Source organism: Phaethon lepturus, unplaced genomic scaffold, assembly GCF_000687285.1.
Source record: "Phaethon lepturus isolate BGI_N335 unplaced genomic scaffold, ASM68728v1 scaffold29638, whole genome shotgun sequence".
NCBI classification, from domain to species: domain Eukaryota; kingdom Metazoa; phylum Chordata; class Aves; order Phaethontiformes; family Phaethontidae; genus Phaethon; species Phaethon lepturus.
This window is the reverse complement of record NW_010556018.1, coordinates 4,368-26,077: the sequence shown is the minus strand read 5'-3', so window position 1 is coordinate 26,077 and position 21,710 is coordinate 4,368. Positions and strand designations below refer to the sequence as shown.

At 44.7% G+C, this 21,710-nt stretch overlaps 1 protein-coding gene across 1 annotated transcript in view; it reads right to left on the bottom strand.

The window, feature by feature from the left end:
* Positions 1-15,797, bottom strand: part of FBXW4 (F-box and WD repeat domain containing 4) — a gene marked incomplete at its 5' end in the record, with an annotated part of 48,869 nt that extends 33,072 nt beyond the window's left edge. The window contains 4 exons of the mRNA XM_010292350.1: positions 9,056-9,150; positions 11,701-11,833; positions 12,778-12,963; positions 15,702-15,797. Of these exons, the coding sequence (XP_010290652.1) occupies positions 9,056-9,150; positions 11,701-11,833; positions 12,778-12,963; positions 15,702-15,797 (510 nt within the window). The remainder of the gene's footprint in view (positions 1-9,055; positions 9,151-11,700; positions 11,834-12,777; positions 12,964-15,701) is intronic.
* Positions 15,798-21,710: the final 5,913 nt, after the last annotated feature.

Genomic DNA, 21,710 nt, shown 5'->3' with positions numbered 1-21,710 from the left:
GAAAGAGGGAGAAGGAAAGGGAACGCAAGGGATGCATTTCAAAGTTTCTCCAGCAATTGGATGGGGGGGGAGCTGGGCCCAATGTGAAATCATAGAGGTCAAAGGTGGGTCTCCCTCCCTTGTGAGAAAGTGGTGAATCAGGACGGTTTATCAAACGATCATTTTCTTTTGAAACTGGGAGGCAGCGGCTGGGACAATTCTGCAGATGTGCTTGATGAGTTCGGGACAAAAATGGGCCGCCTCCTCCCTCCCTCCCCCCTTTAAGGTCTCCCATCAGGGGTTGCTTCTCCCTCCACTGCTTCCAGGACCCTCCCCTCCCTTCTTCAGTGGTCAGCTGAGACCCCCACCCACTGATCGCCTTTGTATTCCTGGCCTTTGGACACACTGACAGGGCCCTTTATGAGACCCCAATCAAGACCCCCATGTCACAGGTACCTAGTAGAGATACCAGACCCTTTTCAAATGAGGAACAACAAGGAAAATATGCTGGCCCATTGTCCCAGCACGGCACCAAGGGAGATGAAAGGGACAGGCTGCTCCCTCTCTGCAGACCGCCTGCCAATCAACCCCAGTTATTAAGGTCACGATGTGGAAATTCTTTTGACCTACACCTAATCAAAGATGCACCAGAGCCTTTTGAGACAACATGGGGGAAGGTGGGAGGGCAGGCCTTCCCCTGCCCTCCCCACCCATAAATACAGTGGAGCTTCCAAAGAGAATTTAGTTAAAAGTTACCCCAGTTAGTGCCACGGCACACTTGCCTCAAGTATCACTGGGGCAGCCAAGCTGGGCTCTGTGCTGGCATCCAGGCTCAGGAGAGCTTAAATTAAAAACTTTCCTCATTGAAAAGTTACAGACTGAGCAACACTGGAGGTAGCTCAGAAGACATGACCAAGAACCTTGTGTGACGATTATTAAACATCCTCTCCCCATTCCCAATAGCTTTGGTTTGCACAGGCTGTGGGCTTCACAAAACATGCTCAGCACCATCTGACACAGGGCCCTGAAGAAAAACTCAGTGGGCATGAGCCTATGAATCTCCAGAAGTTGAAACACCAGGAAGAGTGGATGAATGCAAGCGGTGCAGGGCAGACATTCCGAGTACGCCTTGCACTATACAGGATGAAGATACCAAGACAACTTTGATGGTGGTAGTTCTTAGGAGTATACAGAAATCTCTCAGAGAAGCGAGTTAAGACCCACCTGCAGTGACAGATCAGTGACATGGGTGGTACAAAACAGTGAGAACATGGGTCAGATAGGATCAAAGAAGCACATCCCACTACACAGCTCCAGATCACTTGGAGTATGGACAAGATCATTTGCCCCTGAAAAGTTTTTCTGTATCACTCACTGTCTGAGTCATCACCACACTCAGTAACAGAACAGACACAATACTTCAACTTGACAAGAGTGACACAAGTAGTAACAGACTACAGTCTGTGGTAGTTCACACAAAAGGGCAAAAAAATCCAAACCCCAGAACAGAAACTTTTTCCAGCATATATAGGAGGCTTCTCTAAGTGCATGAATTTGAATCAGGTCCTCCAGAAGAGCCACATGGTATAAATCACGGCCACCACCAGCATGTGTAAGACCAATCTTGAAGAAACAAACTTCCAGTACCCCTCTTTCTGCACCATATCTACCAGTATGCAGGGAATACTCTTCCTGATCCCACTGCCAGTTTGCTGCTCTCATCCTGTTGGCATCCTTCAAAGTCCATCTGGATCAAGCTCTTAGTGAAAGGCAAGCAAATTTGGGGTGATGGTAGAGTGAAGACATGAAGAGTGTGATAGTCACAGCATCCAAGCTGCAGGTTTCATTACACTAAACACTTTGCTCATGTGTTGTCTCATTTTCCTCTGCCTTTTATCCACTTTTAGCTCATGAAAGACACGAGTTCAGTGCTGCTCAGAGTCCCCCAACTCCTGCCAGAGAGCCTGCAGAAAATAACAGCCTACCAGCAGTGACCAACTGGGTGGGAGATAAGAAGTAGCAGATTCCAAAAGGGCTTTGGGGACAAAGACTCATGTGTTTACATAAATCCTACTATACTGCTTTCTCCACTGCAAGTCGTTGCCATTCCTAAAATTGTCTCCTCGTTTCCCCTGTTGTCCCTTTTTTTCCCCCTTGTTGTCCCCCCTTACACAATTGTTGAAGCAGGTGGAAGACAGGTTTTTTTTTCTTGATGTTAAACCAGCTAGCTCCTATACCAGAAATTACTTAGCTACAGCAAGGCATGGTCTGTTTTAGGCTGTTGTAAGCCAAGATCCGAATGGACACTTCAATCCAGCTATCTCCTCTACCGTTACAGTAAGGTGCAGTGCTTAGAGCAGACATGACTTCATCACAGAAGACAGAGGTGAGCTTCTTACTTCAGGGCAATATGCTCCACTATCGCCCGCCTTTCAAATGCCAATAGCAGGCTGAGGACCAGCCTCCTGCTGTCCTCAGAGTGAATCAACACTCCTTTAGAGGGGCTAGGCTGCTATCTTAGGACACCACAGCTCCACTTTCCACCTCAGGGCATGAGCTCCCATCCTCTGAGTGACACCTCCGGCCTCATCTGGGAGGAGTAACTGGAAGTTGAGCCTGGTTAGAGGCATCTGCACCTGGGGCTCTTACCATGCAAGGAAGGTCCATCCCTCTCTATTCCTCCCCGCCCCCAAATGCAGCCCTTTGAAAGGCAGGGGAGGGAACAGACACCGCTCTAATTGTAGGAGTGAAACCTGGCATCCTCCTGCCCATCTACCTTTGCACTCTGTTTCTGATTCTCTTTGAACCTCTGGTACAGCTTGTCAGGTCGCTGCCCTCCTGACAGATCAGAAAAAAAAAAATACAGCAGTCATTACTATAGTACACTGATCTGCAAGCTAGAAAAAGAGAGAGAGAAAAAGAGAGAGAACAGCCTCCATGTGTCAGGCTATGAAAGGGCTGTGACTGAAGCCGGCTGAAAAACAAACCCTTAATTTAAATGTTAATGAAAGTGCTGAAGAGACATCAGAGGCTTTCGTTTCTCTACAAGGAGCAGAATCACCAGGTCTAGAATTTATGGCCCCCTTCACCTCCCCTTTTCCCTTCTCTGCTCCATCAGCCAGAGAAGTTAGGAAAGGAAAAAAAACCCCTAATTTTAACATTAACTCCACACTTCCACCCTGGGATGCAATTGCTAAATTATCTGTTGGCAGGACACTGATCAAAGGTGGAAAAACAAAGGCACACTGCACAGCCAAGCAAAGGTAAACAGCAGCCAAGGTCTGGTGAAGTTACCTTCTCCCCCTGCGAATTTAAAAAGCAAAGAGAAAATGATCACAAACTGGAAATGGAAACCTCAAGCCATAAGGTTGGCAGCCCCCTCAACTAAATTTCTTCTGTCACATTGATTAAACAGACATGGATTCTCCTGTGCAAACCAAGCAGCACAAGAAAGATGCTTCCCTCAAGCTTTCTGAAACAGACTTTCCCCTCAAGCAAGGGGAAAGATGAGGGGGGGAAAAAAATATTCAATATGCAACACAGCTCCACAGGATTAGAAACAGATGTCTAGGTTTTAACTCAAGTTAGCTACTGCCTCTCAAAACCTGCTCACCTGCCCACAACCACTAGTGAGCCAATTCACACAGTCACAGAAAATATATACATTAGAGTATTGGCCAAAAGTGACAAAAAAAGGAGCAAGTCATCAGTCGTGTGAGCTTTAGAGGGCAAAGGAAATAAACTGAAGAAAGGTAAGTTGCAGTTTCTCAACCTATAGAAGTGTTTACATATGTGTTTCTAGAGGAGAAGGAAAGGAACATGTATGTTCATGTGTTCAGCCATGTGAAGAAGATCAAATAGAGTCATTATCACACAATTAAAGAAGGTAAAACAGTGTCTTGTTCCTCCCAACATCAAGGGGACAGTCAGGGCACATGGATAAGACACAGGTGTCATTTTAGCTCCAGAGGGGAGAAACTGATACTCATTTCCTGCTCTTCAGCTTTGGGGTGAAAGAGCACCAAGTCAGTTATGACTATTGCATGTATCTAGAAACCCACATCCAGATCACTCTGAGGTCAGTAAGAGATGGTAGTTAACGCCACCACTAACTCTGCAAGTCCACCCTGGGATCTCACAGTTGAGCAGGTTCTTCCTGCCCCTGCTTAAGAAACAGCTGCAGGTCAGAGTCCCCTCTCAATTATTCAAGCCAGCCAGGCTCTGCAGAGATCCCCAAGGACAGCAGAGCTATTGCTGCCTGCTATTTTGCTGGCAATGCACAAACCAGAATAAAACCCAGCTACTTGTCCCAAGTCTTAGCAAGAGTCAGAGAGGTTAACTGCATAAAGCTAGGTCAAAACAGAGAACCACTACAGCCAAGAGCTCATCTTGATATGCAGTAGGGAATATCTGCTGATAAAAGTAGAGCAAGAAATGAGGGAGGGGGGAACATTATGAAACATTTTAACTGCTGAATGTTAGGGTTTCAATTGTACAAGTTAAAACCACTGCAAAGTTGCTCTCACTCAAGTGGGTTGTTTTGCAATCTGCAAGATCAGATTGTTTCACTTTCACAGAAAGTTTTCAGATAACCATTAACAAGAAGCCCTCGAAATTAATCACTTTGATTGTTCCCAGTGGAAGAGAGGCCCATTCAGTCAAAGGGCCTGTCAGTAACCCTTCTCTTCCTTCCTTTCCCCAGCAAATTTTGGGTATGTTTTAAAATTTGCCAGAGGTTGTCCCCAGGGGCAGAGGTCTCCCCAAGTAATACTGCCCCATAATATTCCATGGGAGAGGCAATTAGCTTAACAGAGATTCAAACTAGCATGTTAAAATAGAGGAGTCAGGTCTCAACTACAACACTGCATAAATAGAAGAGATAGTGCAAGCCTGGCTTTTTAAGATTCAACTGCTCACAAAGCTATTCATTTTCCTTTAAATTAAAGGATACAGATAGCTAATCTTTGGTACAAACTTTCCTCCTCTCTGAAGTAAACCTGCACTTCACCAAGGCAACATTTGCAAGGAGAGGTCATGTACTACAGCAGACCAATGACACTTGGAAAAGGAGAGATCTTCTTTTCAGCTTATACGCCCAAACCACATCTCTGCCACAACAGGGCACGTTATAGTTGCCTGACACTGCCCCAAATTGCACCAAAGGTTTCCTAGCTCTCTATCTATAGCTGCACATTGAAAAACATTTTTGGTTTTGCCTCCATTGCCTCTTTTCTTGGTTTAAAACCCAACACACCAAGTATAACATGAGAAGACCAGCTCTCATGATAAATATTTTAAAGTCTAAACAACAAATGCCAGTGGCCAGACCCGGAGAAGGAGAAGCCGGCTTAGATTTTAATACTCTTTTTAATCCAACACCAAAGAATTTCTGAATCTAAGATTAATAATGAATTTAACATCAAGGCCCGTTTTTTTTTCCCCTCCAGCTTACAAGGGAATCTCTATCATTAGAGAAAAGAAACTGCAACAAATTTCCCCTTAAATAAAGGAACACTTCAGTAGTACGTGTATCATAAGCCTTATGTTTCTGCAGCCATAATTGCTAGGCAGTTAGACCTCATTTTCTCCATAAACCTATTCCCTCAAATTAAAGGGTGTACAGTGGTCACTTCTCTTCCCTGGCTACTGCCACCTCAGGGAATCACAAAGCATGAAGGTGCCACTATTCCACTAGAAACCCCTGGGTTTGCCTCACTTTGCACATTTGAATTGGTCTACTGCACTCAGGCTTGCTGTGGTCCCTGAGCACACATAAGTCACTGCAGTAAGCACTAGTAAATGAAAGTTTAACATCTGCATGACGCAGAGTTCAAAAGGCAAATGAACTCAAGGGGGAAAAGGATTGAGAGCAGCTAAGAAACATGGTTTAGGGTACGCAGCCTCTCCATAAATACAACATTGTACTAATCCATGGAGTACAGCTTTGGAGACTAATTAAAACAGTTGCCAGAGTAGGCTGAAGCACCCATATTTTAAGAATCCTAATTTAAGGATCCTCTCAGACTCTTCTCCAGGCCTTGATGTGACAGGCAGTGTGGGACCTGCTGTCCCAAGCACAGCAACCAGCACAGCTATGCAGAAGACTTGCTAAAAACCCAGAAGGAACACAATGCCCTCTCCATCCCCACTACCCTGCAGGGCACTGTTAGGGATTCACAAAGTAATGAAGCTCCAATGACACACATAGATGTGAAGGCACTTCCATGGTTCAAAAGGTTATACAAGGGACTAAGCACAGTAAGAAGAGAAGATCCACTACTCGTTGTACCCTTTTACTGCCTTTTACCCTACTTAATCTCCCTTACAGGCATCATTCTGTTTGCAGACCCTCTGAGCATCCAGCCCAGCATCACTACACAAAGAGCAAGGAAGCCTTCTCCCTAGCTCAGCACATCTGCAGGAGGATCTCTGTAGTGCCACAGGGAAACTACAGACAAATCAAAGCAGAATACCCAAAAGAGATGCCTGAAGCCAGGGGAGCCACACTTTAAGAGCGCAAGTCTCTGAAGTTTAGTTTGGGCATACAGGCACTGCCCATTAGAGCAGCAGTCCTGCAAAGTAGGACTACAGCAGGCAGCAGAAAACCCAGCTGTGGGTCAGGAGCACATGGGATACTTTCTAAGGAAGCTTCACGCAGAGGGAAATATCACTGAAAAGCAAGAAGAAAAGTTTCAGTCCTGCCCATTAACAGTTTAGGTTCAGTAAGAATACAACCCTGACCAGAGTCTTAGTACTGGCAAACCTCCAGGTCAGGAAACTGCAGCCTCTCCAAAGCACTTTTAAACGGCTAGAGCTAGAAAAGCCCTCCCTGCTCCTACCCCACTGCACACAACTGCTTTGAGCTGCTCCTGAACTCTGTGTTTCAAATAGTAGAGTGAGCTGGTGGGTTCTCAGCAATGATGAGCCAAAGTACTTTGGTGATTGGAGCCTGATTCTACAGCAGTTTTACGCCAGCAGAAACTATCCACTCTTATGGAGGAACTCTCAGTTTACACTAGCACATGTGAGAAGGGAGAATCAGGAGGGCACGGCACATCAAATATTTAGGAGGAAGTGGAGGTTATAGGCCATGTTCAGCCTCACTGAGGAACAAATGCATCCAAGCTCCAGCGAGAAGGATGGGGACTGTAAGGGAGGAAAAACTTGACACACAGGCGCATAGGGGTGAAATATGGGCTCTTGCAAATAAAACAGAAACCACAGAGCTCCCCGAAGCAGACCTTGCTAGAAATCAGATATTATCTTTTTGATACTCACCCTCATTAGACAGAAAGCAATAAAACCTATTAGTGAAAAATTCATCTCCCCTGCCCCTTGCCCTGGCCCTCCCCCACCACATGCCCTCCTGCTCTGATCCTCTCTCTCTTCTAGGATGGCTGCGATTTGTTCTGAGAAGCGACAGGTTTATACGTTAGCCGACACCTTCTCTCTGTGGAATTTTAATTAACTTCTTCCATCGTCAATATGTTAAGGAGCAGGGTTCCCATTATACAAGGTCAGCAGCATGTTTCAGGCCCTGCTATATCAGCCGTCAAATTGAAGAATTAATGACGTGGCTAATTGGCTCTAATTCTCCACCCCCCACCCCCCCAAATATGGAGGGGTAGGGGGAGGGTGGTAGGGCAGGCTAGCAGGGGAGGCTGGTACAGTCCACAGTCCCATTAAAAAAAAAAAAGATGAGTGCACAATTTAAGCCCACTTGTTCATAGGGTAGCTGTTCCACCACCTCCCATTTATCACTCTGCAGGGAAGAAAGAGGGGATGGGGAGACAGTGGGTAAATATTGTGACAGAGAGTGTGCACAAGCGTGCACACCAGGGAGAGGAACGCTGTCCTGACAAGAGGCCACCTCAGTAGGTCATCACTTAGGAGGAGGAGGAAGCAGCACGCCACTGGGCTCTAATCAGCCATTGTACTAGAGCCAGAGCCTGTTTGCTGGAAAAGGGGTCTTTACAGCACAGAAGACAGCAAAGGGCTTCTATCTAACATCTTGCAGCAGCATTAACACATGTGGCACATCGAGTGTTTGATACATAGTGTTTTTGAAGCAATGGGATGAGGAAATGCCACAATCGTAGCAGGCCTCAAGGGTAATTTCCCTGACAATGCCATTCGCTCTGTACCACTAAGTTTCCGCTGCCTGCAAAACAAGCTTGGAAATCTAATGAGGACAGCAGTTGTGAGAAGTATTTTGGTTTTGCACAAGCCTAAAATTCACTACTTGCAGATATCACATGGACAGCAACATCAGCTCTTCCTCCCTATCTGCCTTGAGGAAAGCTGAGAAAATCTCTTGCTTGCAGAAGACCAGATTAAAAGTGCACTGAAGAGACAGATCATTGCTGGCCAGTGGAAGATTTTAGCAATGAGAGTTTCTCAGATTTTCCCTTACTCAAGAACAGGAGCACTTTGAAAAACACCCTGAAAGACACTGAGGTAGGTAATGCCCTTGCCTCCCATGCTAAAGCTGTAGTTGTAGCATTATGGCCACACTAGAGGCACAGGGCTACAGGCAGTAGAGGCTGGAAAACCTCATCCCTGAACCCAACTGCCATTTCTCCCAGTCCAGCATGTTGAATTTACCAAGAAAACAGAGCTCTAACCACTGCACACAGCTCCAAGCCAGCTTCCCAAGCGAAAAAGGATGGACCTTTTTGCTTGGCATCTCTTCTGCCAAAGAATGAGAATACAAGTTGGCATCTTTTCAGTACGGAAAACCTCAAGAGGATCCAGCTCATTGCTTCTAATTACCAAGGCAGAGTAAGTCAGAGTTCGCTCTGCAAGTAAGAATGAACAGGTCCCACCTGAGATGGTAATAGGAATGCAGGGCCATTTTCACAGCCTCTTTATGAGGAGACCACTCCGCTGTTATGGAGAACAAAGACCACACACTTTTCCCTGAGGTCCTGCTGCAGGCACAAGCACCTGATCATCCTCCACCCACATCAAGTCCCTGAAGTGTCATGCTGGTGCTTCTGTGAGATTTGCAGACATACAGCCTATCCAACTCCTTTACTTCTCTCTGTTGGAAATTGGGAATAAGGAGATTGGTTACCTTAATAATGGGCTGATAGCAATGGACCACACTCGATCCTCTGTCTGCACTGTGTGTAGACACTGCCCAACTCTGCCCGCGGACAGGGACCAAACCTGAAGAGAGAGATGCATGTTATGCCACATCACCCAGAAGGTGCAAAGGTAGGATGCACACTGCTAACTTTGTGCTGGGAGAGCTGCCAAAACTGCCATGCTCACCTTCCCTGAGATCCTCTCCCTGAATTCCCATTACTTATTTTTGAGGAGCAGAGCCTTCAATCACTGGCAGAAACAAGCACTTAAAGTTACACAAAGAATCAGCTTATGAGCATGACCTTCCATCCCACTTCATCACAGGGAACAGAGTGCACACCCATCACCACACACTCTCGAGGGAAGCACTGAACACAGATTTCTCATCTTCTGTAGTTAAATAAATAAGAAGTGGGAATTGTTCAAATCTTTGCTGTTCACTTGAACAGTGTGCAAAGACTTTGTACCAACCCTGGAAATTTTCCATTCTTATTATCTATAAAATTAATTGTTCATTATCCTGTAAAATATTTTTTTATAAACCCATCCCCTTTCAACCAAGTTTCTTAAGCGTACCCCAGGCTATTTTCAAACAGGCCCCACCTTGCTCACTGACAACGTGAGAGAATCTCTTCCCTCCCCATTGGTGCATAAGTGCATATCCCCTTCCACAAGTTCACCACACAAACCCCTTTGTTAGGGCCCAGAATCAAAGTCCCCCAGATTCTTGCTGGTGCCTCTGCTTGTGGCCCTCACTTTCCCCACCTTGCCCTCATTCTTGGCCCATGGGACTCAAGCCCCCCAGTTCTCTGTAACCGACCCCCAATGTTTCACTTCAAGACTTCAAAGCTGGGAGTGCCCTATTTGTTTGTTTGTTGATAATGCCCAGGATTGCAGGCTATTCTTGTCAGCGGGGAATTTAGCACCTAGTGTCAGCAAAAGCAGCCGAAAAGCTTAACTCTTTTAAGGCATCCCTATCTCCTACAGGTTAAAAATATTGCTCAGAGCACACTATCTGGTGCCTATCACACAGGAATGTACATTAGCAGCTCTTCAGGGCTTAGTCCTAATCAACACTCAGCAGAGCCCTCAATAGCTTAGACACTTAGAGCCCCTTTAAAAGGCTCGTAGGGATTCCCTTCCACCCTCCAAGAGTCTCATTCACACAAAAAAGGCAGACTACAAAAGATGATTTAAAAAAAAAAAAAAAAAAAGAGGTGAACATCCCTAGAGCCTATGCTGTGAGGAGCACTGGGTGGGCAAGATCTCACACTAGCTCCAAGAAAAACAGCCTTAAATTCCCCTCTGGCCTTCAGGAATTTGTTCTCAAGGTCAGGGAAGTCTGTCCTCCAGCTGCCAGGGAAGCAGCAAGAAGGCACTCTCCCAGCAAAGAGACTCCACAGAGCAGAGAGGAGCAGCCCTGCTTAAATGTGAGCCAAAGCAGCATCAAGGCCTTGCTCCCAGGAGGCAAGTAGCATCCCCAACAATGCCCTTTGCATCTGAACACTGCTCTGCTCGGGAATGATTTTACTGGGGAGTACACCCATAGAGGGACCAATGAGAATAGGTAGGGTCATGCTGCTCAGCAGCCTGCCAGATAGCAACCCATTACCACACACTTCCTAAAAAACTTGAAAGAGGTGTTTAAGTCTTTCTTCGCCCAAACTTCCCCTCTTGCAAAACAGGAATAGCAGTTTTTCCTCTTACCTCCATTAATGCTCTATGATATGTACCAGGGACCAAGAGTATCCATCAGCCTACCCTGAGCAACAGCCAAAGCTTTCAACACAAAGCAACCACTTTTAGCAATGAAACGAGTGGTTGTGAAGATGCTACAAGTACTGCATCATGCTATCAGGACAAGGGTGAAACACCTACATGCAGTTTCCAAAACTACTAAAACAGAGCTGGTTACAGCTCAGAACAACTCTCCAGGTCCATGCAGGAACACAAGTACTGCCAACCAGATCCAGAAGGACAAAAATCAACAAGGTCCTGCCTCAAAAAGAAATAGCCAAAATTTATGTGACAGGATTCAGTGATGCCAACTAGAAGAGAAAAACAGGAGCCAACAGTATTCATAGTCTAACTTCACTCCTAGTTTGCAAACCAAGAACCATAAAAAAAAATTAAAAAAAAAACACCACACACACCAAAAAGACTCCCACCAAACAAACTACAAATAAACAAACCACAACTCCACAGTCTTGGAAAAGATATCATGCTACTCCTTAAAGAGATTGAATATACAACAGAGCATGTGAAGCAGCACTGCATCACAAAGCAAGGGTGCGTTTGAGATACATAAAGCAAGTTTCAGACTTACTGGTATGGATTTCCACTAAAGTTAGACAGATGTACAGTGAGAGAAGCAAAACATCAGCTGCCGCTTTCTGCACTTCCTAGTTTAAACCAGTACCTGATGTCAAAGTACTGCCAAATCTCTTAAAAGCTTGGCACAGCAAGCATCTTTTCAGAGACATGAGCCTACACCAAGATATCCAGCACTCCTCCTACAAACATGCAAGACAGGGCCACAACTGTTCTGCTGGCATTCAAACATTCATGGCATAAGACCTCCAAGGTCACCTCTGCAGCAGCACCTGCAGCTGCTGGAACATCACTGCTCACCTTTGCTGTTCTGTCCCGGGAGCCACTGACAATGAGGCCACCTTGGAAGTCCACACAGTTCACCTCCTGTTCATGCGCGGAGAACTTGACGCTGTAGGAGCCATGGATCTTGTGAAGGACAATATTTCCATCTCTGAAAAACAAATCCCCAGGCAAGGAGTCTGCATCAGGTGCATGTCCCTTGGCCATGCACATTCCACTAGTGCTTAGGAGTGTCACAAAAAGACCAACATCGATCTCTCATGGGAGCTGAAATTCATGCAGCATTATTAACCCTCCACTCCTCACACATCACTTGTTCTCTTGCAATCTCACATTTGGGCAGTCAAAGCCTGATCTGCTGCACATGAAAATTTTCCTGGCTATCTTTCCATGCTCCACTTTGTGTTAAGCTGTAGAAACTAGCAAAGCAGCCATTCCTCCTCCTACTGCTTTGAGCTTGCCAGAATCCTGGCTGGATGCTGAATGGCTGGAGTAAAGGAACAAGTGAGAGGTCATTCTCACCCATGTCCAAGCCTCAGCTTTTCATTTATTTCAGAGCAGCCATGCAGGGTATTGTGCTTTTAATTAACTACAAAGACATTTAGACTTTTTTCAACCAATAGTTATTGGGATTTTAAATACATGCCTTGACTTTCACCTGAATTTTGGGCTCCAGTTCACAGGGGAGAGTCTCAAGATATCCAGGGCACACAGCCACGCTTGCATCTCCCAGTTCTGTGCTTAAGTGTTGTGTATATTAATAGCTAAAACTTTATAAATAACAGTTCTGTCATTTGCTGTAATTGAAAAAGGCCAGTCAAATGCAAAATTAATTGGAGAAGTGTGTGTGTGCTGGAATACTTGGCAGTTTTCCCCGTCTCCACAATTATATCAGTAGGTCTAATAAACATATACTCGTCTCTAGAAAGCTTTATGCACCACTGCAGTCCCAGTTAACCAGCAGTTCTGAATATTAGAACACAGTCTAGCTACCCTGACTAACAGAAAGAAATGAAAATTACACATCAGTCAGGACTGCCTGATCAGTCAATGCTGATTCAACAACCCTTGGACTCCTTCATTCAGCCAACTTACCCCCCTCCACTGACGATGTGGGAATTGACAAGAACAAAGCGACATACGTCCTCCTGGTGGCCAGAGAAGATAGCTTGAGGGTGACGCTGCAAACCTCTACTGTCTGGACAGAGCCGGTAGGCCTGGATGTTCTCTGCTTGAGACAGGTAGAGATACTCGCCATCCAGCTCCATCCAGGGCATCAAACTGCAAACAGACAGCAGGTTGGGGGTTGCAGGGGTGGGGAGAAGAAAAACAAAACAAAACAACCTCACACACAAAAAGAAAAAATTGCATATGTAAACATATCAACAAAAGCAAATGCACATCCAAGAAAACTGTGAAGTTGGAGCTGCTGGTCACATGCAAAAGCAAGGCTTAATATAATAGCACAGCTAAGAAGTGAAGTTTCTCCAGCAACATACAAAGCCAATCACATTGCTGGCATTTTTCTAACTGAGAGCTGAGGAAAAGGAAGCATGGAATCTCTGAAAGAGAAGATGGCCAAGAGTCTAGTGAGTTTAGATAGGAAATACTTAAGGCTCCCTGACCCCTCTTCATGAGCCCTGTACTTTTTCAGAAACTAGACTATCAGGAATTTGTGAGCTATGCCGAGCATTTCTAACAGAGCCTTCAATATGAGGCTCTTGTGCAGTCAGTCTTGATCCTGCACATTATTTGCTGATGCCCAGCAGAGACCACAAAGCAACCACTGTTTCACAGGTGTCTGAGCAGGGGAGCAGGTCACATCAAACAACACAGGTCCTCCTACAAAGTCCTCCACCTCCTGCATTCTCTGTATGCTAATACATAAAGCAGTAGAGTAAGAACTTTGTGCTCATCATGTAGAGAAGGTATTTTTTCCTACATTCACACTTCTTCCACTGCTGAGCCAAAAGCAATTGCAGAGCAACCTCTCTTGATTTGATTGCCCACATTTTAGAAGGGCCCATACACCCTTTCAGCCCCTTGCTATCTATGGGACAGTGGCAGCTTCCTACAGACAAGTTCCAGGCCAAGAGCAGACAGTTAAAGGAGGTGTTCCAAAGTAATTTGAAGATTGAAGCAGAAAATATCCTTCACTTCCTGAGAGACCAAGAAGAGAAGGTGACACTCAAGCAATGTCTGAGTCAAGTCTGTAATCACAAGAAGTTTGTTTATTCTTGAAACAAAACCAAAATACAGAAAACAGAACAGGCTACAACACACACACCTAGGCAGTGAGCACTTTGCTCAAGATCTTGCTTTTGTGTAGCCACCAGAGAATCAGCAAGTAGGCCTTCTGGATATGGCAAAGCCAGATACAAAGAGACACGGGGCTCATGTCCTATGGAGCATGGATGCTTGCAATGGTCTCCACTCTGCAGTCATTGCCAAGTGCACCAATACCCATGCAAACATTGAGCAAAACCAGAGCCTCCCCATAGAGCAGCCTTTCAATTTTCAAACTATCCAGGAACCAACTGTTTTGAGAGCATGGGGCACTTCTCAAAAACCTGTCTCCCTCTTTTTTGCAGATCATTCATCCTCAGAGGTCATGATTTTCTGTGTCAGCAGAGCCATCACTCACAGCCACACCTCATAACATCACAACAAGGGACTTGAAACAAGCAAGAGGACAAGATTGCTTATTAGATAGAAGGTTCCTGCTTGCCTGCATTCATCTCCAATAACAGGCTTTTAGTCACACAAAGCAGTTGAGCATAGGTTAAAATGTTCATTTGGGACTTGATCATACACATGGAAAAATAAAAGGCATCTTTGGAGCAGCAGCTTTGGTTTTAGGCAGACTTTGATTTCCCCTTCCTTCCTCCACTCCCACACAGTCCTCTAAAAGCAAGTGAATATCCAGCTTACCTAGACTACAGCCTGCTTCTGTGGCTCTCCTCCTGCTGCAGTTTAGCTTTTTACCTTTTTCTGTGGCTTTGTCATAAGGAGAAGCAACAAATTTGAAGCAGGATAAATGAAAATTAGAGGATGCAGTTTGGATGGTGGCCTCATTAAATCAGTCCTTGCCTATTCACTTGGGAAGCTGGTTTAGTAATGATCTCTAACATCCACAGAGCCTGTCTTCACAGATGGTCGCAAGCACTTCAAAGACAGGTATACAACCTGCACCAAAAACCACTCTGCTCATTACAGCTGTTCCCAGGACTTTAGACAAGCAGTGGCACATTTTCCATTGCTTCAATCCCCACAGCACAAAAAGGCATGAAAGCTCAGTAGCAGGTCGCTGCTCTTCACCATCTAACAAACCACAGTCTTTGTCATTTCTCCTTCTGCCTGATGATGTGAAGGCTGAAAATTTAGATGTGCTGTTCAGAGAAGAGACCTATGTTTTGCTTTGCTTTGAAAGTTGAGTACACCTTTGCAAGCAGGAATTTAACAACAATCTTTTCTCACTAATGTCCAATATGCTTTTTTTAGTGAAGGAGGGAAGCATAAGATAAGGGAATGAAGAAGCATAAAGGTAGAAGAATGGCAATTAGCATTTTAGATTTGTACACCCTAATCAGGGGCCAGGATAAAGCCACGGGAGATAAACCAAGTGTTCTGAGGGGACACTAAGTCCGTGCCTGGGATCAAGGTATGCTCATTGTGAGAGGACAGAAAATTGTCCATGGTATACAGCAATAGATAGGAACATAACGGTTTGAAGTCTGTAGTAAAGATTGCTAAATCCGACTAGAACTGCACAGATCAGAACAATGCCAAATTCAAGGTCTTACTAAGACAGAGGAGCTCTTGACTCTCAGAGTGAATCAGCAACTCCAGTTACTCCACATCCAGCTAGCCAGCAACATCCAAAACAGGCCAGCGACATTAGTTGTAAAAGCCCATGGATCACAAGGAACAGAAAACACCTCATTTCAGGGCACAGACACAAACTCAAGGCCCTGCAGCAGCTGACACACAACAAAGTAGAAGAGAAAGGAGACACTTGCTTGCACTTCCATTTCAGGACCGTCTCCCTCCGGCAGCGTCCGTGCCTCCAGTTCTGAGATACTTTCACCCTTTCCTTCACTGGAATGCCAGCCGCTCTGCAGACAAAGGAAGAGAGATGAGATTAGTAACCAGGACTGATGCTATACAGACAACAGATACACTCAAGCTGGTCACAGGTACGCTCTCACTCTGGTTCCACAAATGATGAACTAGCAAACACTGATGGTGCCTGAGCCACACTAGAGAAAGCACACTCGTGAGAGCTGACAAGAAAAGGAACACTGAGCAGAGTGGGTGCTTATCAGCAAAAGAAAGACATCCTTTATGATCACTAGTGTACAAGCCTTAAATCTGATCAAGTCCCGATGTAGTGTACTGAACACATCACAGGTTCAGACAAAATGTAATCAAAACAAGATGACTAATAGAAACTACCAGAACAACCAGGGAAACAGGACATCACTCCTCTAATAGAGACTAAAGAAAGCCAGTTAAGATAAGGACAGCACAGTACAAGAACAGATGAAGGAAACAGTAGTCAGGAGAACACTGTAACTAGAAGCCACAAGAGTGTGTCTAGCCAGAAGACTAGTAAAGAAATTGCTCCAGACCCTCACCTGCCTGACAATCACATAACCAGATATAATAATTAGAAATAAAGATATGTTCAAACTAAAAATAAAATTCTTTCATCTGTATAACACCCAATGCACACATGCCCCAAGACAGACTATCTTTTGCAGCAGCTCAAAGGATAGAGAATTCCACAATATCGCTGGAAAATTCTTCACTTGCAGTCAAAGTTACTAAAACAGAGACTGTAGTTCATAAGCAGTTGCTGGGATAGAAATCAAAGTTATTGGGATGAGCTGAGGCACGCCAAGATCAACACAGCTCAAGAGGTGACAAAAAGGTAGGTACCACAGAGACCTGGGATCTATGTCTCTTTAGAGTCTACATGAACATACCCAGTTCAAGCAGCTGTTCTGTTTTGCTTTCACAATCCAAGGTTGATGGGCTGGGGTGGGGGGGGGCAGCTTTAGGTCCCATCTTTCTCACATCATAAACTTAATTATTCAATATCCATGGTCGAGCTGCTTAGGTAGAAACGATCAGAAGAGTACAAACAAGAAGAAACTCTTAAGTTATCCTTTGTAACTAGGGACTGTGAACCACTTACTAGATTACAGGATTTTATCCCCCTTTCATGCATTTCTCAACAGCCAGTGTTCCCAGATGCATAGGATGAAGGGAAGATGAGAGATGGGGACTGGTGCCCAATCAGAACTGGTTCCCTCCTCCCATCACTACCATGCCCCCAACCCACTTCTCAAAAGTGGGATCTTTGGGTACTCTGTCATTTTTAAAACAAAGATTAGCTCCCTGTAAATAAACATCTCCTGTGGTTGTTAATGGGTGTAGGAATCTCTAACCTGGCCCTGGGGCCTGGCCAGATTCTCATTTTCCCAGCCTTCCTTCCATAGCCTCAGGCTCCTTTTTTTCTGCTCACCCTTCCCTCCCCTCTTCTATGCTTTCCGGCACTTAGTCACCATTATAATTTGACTGCATTCCTGGGCATGTGACCCATTTTAAACAAAAACAGAAACCACACACAGAAAAGTTTTTCATCCCCTAGAAAGCTTTGCAACTATAAGTTTATGATCAGTAGAGCCACACTAAATAAAACCGAATTTTGGAAGCTATGAGCTTTTTATTTCTCCTAGCCCTTTGGAAAAAAATTAATAAAACTATAGATTTAGCCTAGGCTACAAGAAGAGGAATTCCTTTTTTAAAGGGAGCACTTGCAGGAGCTCGTGGGGCCAGATAGTATCTGAGACGAGGAATGCACAGCACTGAAAAGTCAGGTCAGGTCCAGCAGCCTCCTCATTGCTTATTACTCTCGCAGACACAATTCAGGCTCTCCGCCTACATCTAATTCCATTCATTACTCCAGAACACTTCTCCTCCCCACACTCAACCCTCAGTTAAGTTCTCCCTACATACAGACTTTCAGTCACCAGCTTGCACAGTGATGGAAAACGCACTCACTCCACAACCTCCTCTCAACACATACTGGCCCAACCAAACATCCTGAGCTCAAGGCACAAACGCTACTGAGGCTAGATGTCATTTCCAAGGCTCCGAAAAAGGTGAATCCAAGGTCAAAAAAGCAGCCTCCATCTTACACTGCTGGTCAGTTTACTAGTTGGGGGGCAGGCCTTGATCCTCCTGCTGCTGAGAGAGGAATTTCAGAAGAGAGTCACATATTGGCTTGGCCCAGAGTACCAGTTTACTACTACAGTTACTCTATGTAATAGACGCCTCGTTCTTTCACACGAATCCACAGATCCTGCCTGGAAGGGTTCGGTGGAAAGGACTATATGGGGGAGGTCTGGTGGGGTTTTGTTTGTTTTTTCTGTTAATAGATCTATTATTCATCCAGTCTGCCTCCTCCATACTGGATCCAGCTAATTTAACCATGTCTTAGAAGCATCCACCTTTTATTTCCCAGACATTTTATTTATTCAAAAGTAGACGCAAGAAAGGCGACAGAAGATACGGAGTCCATGAGAAAGGGGACATAGAAACTAGACTGATACATTTTTTTGTATCAGTCAATTTTGCCAATACCAGGATAGCAGACTGAACTGCAATAATTTTCATGTGTTGGTCAGAGATATTTGATCCCCTATACCAGAAGAGAAGTTAAATCAAGCCAAGTGATAGAATCAAGTGCTGAGATAAAATTTTATTTGCTTCCTCAACAGCATCCCCCAGACTAAGTTCCAGAATACATCAAAAAAGTTGATGAGCATCACTGCAATGAATGACAGCAGTTCTCAAATCTTAGAACATTAAGAAGGGCATCACCATATAAACCTAACCATTTAATAAAAAAGATCCTTTTCTCCCCTACAAAGTCTATTTTACTTCAATCATGATCAACACATTTTCTATACATGCAAATCTTTAAAAATTGTTCCATGGTGACCTGAGACAATCAACAGACATCACACATCTACAGTGAGTGGTTGACTTAATGAAGTACCTCTCATTTCAGCAACCGGATTGAACATCCAAAGATTCAGGAGACTCAACCACCTTATGAAGACAAATACTATATAAAATGCTGTGGAGAGACCACTATCCACCAGCCAGTGAATACCTTGACCTTTCTTAGTATGCAACCCAACAAAATACTAAGCCACATGCTTAAAATTCAGTACATGCTTAAGTGCTCTGTGAAATCAAGATCTTGGCATTCATGTTCTCAGAGAAGCCACCCAGCAGTGGTGACCACCCAGTCATCAGAACTTCAAGACTGATGAAGGCTGACTCACTGTGGAAGGACTGCTATTTTTACCAGGACCTACACAGCCCTGCATGAGAAAGCAACTGAAGTACAGTCCAACATCCTAGAAGGATGACAGGAAACACAAGATGAAGGAACCGGTGAACACTGAATGTGAAAACTCAGTGAAATTCCAGCAATACGTTCTTAAAGCCCAGAGTCCATCATTTTCCTGCCTCTGCTCAAGTGTCACAATTATCGACAGCTGGTAAAGTTACATGATCCAGAATATGCAAGGTTATCTTTCTTATTAGCTAATTAGACCAAAAAGCACTCATCAGGATCCCAAACCATGTGGTGATTAATTTCCAACCGCACGCACTCCTGATGGAAGCTCCCTTTACAAAGACTTTGTTACACTAAGAAAGAGAAGCTGAACATTTCTTACAGACCGAGAGAGAGTTCCAGGATAAAAGCCATCCCCAGCAACCCATTATAAAGGATTTTTCATTTCCCCCTTCCTACTTCACCCCACCCTACAAAAGAAGTTAAAGTATTTTGTTCAAATTATGGATTTCCTCTCTTTCTTGGCAGAGTTACCAAAAGAAATGTAATATTCCTTCTGCATCCCACTTCTCAACTGCTGAAGTGAGTCTGGGACTATCCCCCCACAGCACCACCGACCCAGGTGACCTCAGCTAACATGGCAGTTGCTGGCCTAGGCTGCAAAAGAAAGCAGCAAAAGAAAGAATCACTCAGGCAGAGACTAGGCACATCTCCTAAAGCTTCACCTCCGGTAGTTTTTGACTTCAATGATCTCCTCCCCAGCCAAACTCCTTTGCCACCAGAAATGGTATTTCTGCAATAGCAAGAGCTTCTGTGCTTTAATGCATCCCAGGGAGATTCCTACTGGCCGTATACAATTTCAGCATGTGCCAAAACAACAGTGCCTGCAACAACATATACCACGTTACAGAAGATAACACCAACATGTCATACTGTATATTTTCCCAGCTGCATGGGGCATCCTAACCCACCAAAGTCTCTCATATTTTGCTACATACTAAGCACTGAAAAGCTCATCTGGAAATGCAAGTCTGCAGAGACCTGCTGAGACCAAATCTCTTCTTTGGACAAAATCTGCTATCTGCATAAAAGCTGTCACCAGCCTGCCTCAGGCCTGACTGGAAGGGTCATACAGAGGAATAAATAGGTCACAGCGGCTAAGCCTGACTTTCAACCTTGGCCCTGTGGCAGGGATGGCTAACACAGGGACCAACTGCACTTATTTGTGTAATCGGGACACACCTGTTGAGTGGCAGGGTCTCCATGCAGTTGCAAGTCACAGGCCACCAACAGACAGCCAAGAGGGAAAAGCTATTTATGTCAGGAACTCCTGTTGCTGTCCTCAACAAGTTGGCCAGCTTTCAAAATGTCTCTTCCAGGACAAAAATTCCACTTGAATTCCTTTAGCACATGACCCTTATTTAGCTTACCGCCAGGTTCGGTCTGTCTTCTACACTCCCCCTGCCCCTGCTTCTTATTTGACATGGGTTCAAATAACTCTGAGATCGAAGAGAGCTCTTCAGACTGTTCTCTCAGTGTTCCTCGACTCCTTTGGTGTGTCTATGCTATCTCAGCCTAGACATTACCAGGCTGTGCAGATTTACCACTCTACCTCACAGCTCTTGTGAATGGTTCACCTGCATGAAGCAGCCAGAGACTCTAATAAGAGCCAGAGCTGCAGGCAAATTTCTGTACACACAACAAACATCTTCACATAGACTTCCCAAAAAACCATCACCATGAAGACTGAGACAGACCACTCTGCTGTCAGATGCCCCTTCCCTTACAAGTTACAACGGAAACATGGCTAGAAACTCCAGGCAGGATTTTGCTTCTCTCAAGGACTTATGTAGGCTTTTCAGAGATGAAACCTGGGCTGCTTCAAAAATGCATAGCCCTGAGAAGATCTGAGAAAACCTGCATCTGCTCAATAGTTGTGATGTATATTCCAATTTGAAAGAGTAGACTGTCAGGGTAGTTTTTGGATAGAGTTAAATAACCCATAGCTAGTTCACTTATGCAGGTTAGAGAGATAATAGCAGCAAGCACAGCACACATTTTTTAAGCCCTGAACTAGATAGAATTCTTCTTCCACTTTGAACTCATGAAGATTTTAAGGGACAGGTAAGCAGGCCTGAAAGAATTCCTACAATTTCACATGCCCAAAACAAGAAGCAGTTTCAATATTATGAAGCTATCCCGGCAGATCTGTCCTGCCCAGAACTAACAGTTTAAGACCAAGTAAGAACAAATCTAACAGGAGTTTCTAAAAAACACTGACTTTTCCAACACAAAGCAATAACTGTGTGCCCTCTTCCAGGCTTTTGCTGTTATTGCAATATCCTCTCCAGAGTACTCCCCTCTGCATCATCTGCAACAGTTCATTACCTACTTAATTTCTGACTTAAAGTAATGAAACTTTGGTAAAACAAGTTTTAAAAGATGAGGGAAACTGAAGCAGCTTTACAAGCATTCACACTCCCTCCCCCTCCAGTACTGAAGGCAGAGGTCTCCTATGACTGCTGCAGTTTGCATTTGGATTTGACTTGCACAGATTGGCTATTTCCTGCTCCTGCAGGTGTATATACTTTTCCAAGATCTGGAGAAAACACAGCTTTTATTAACTCGCAGAAATGCTTACACAAGCTCT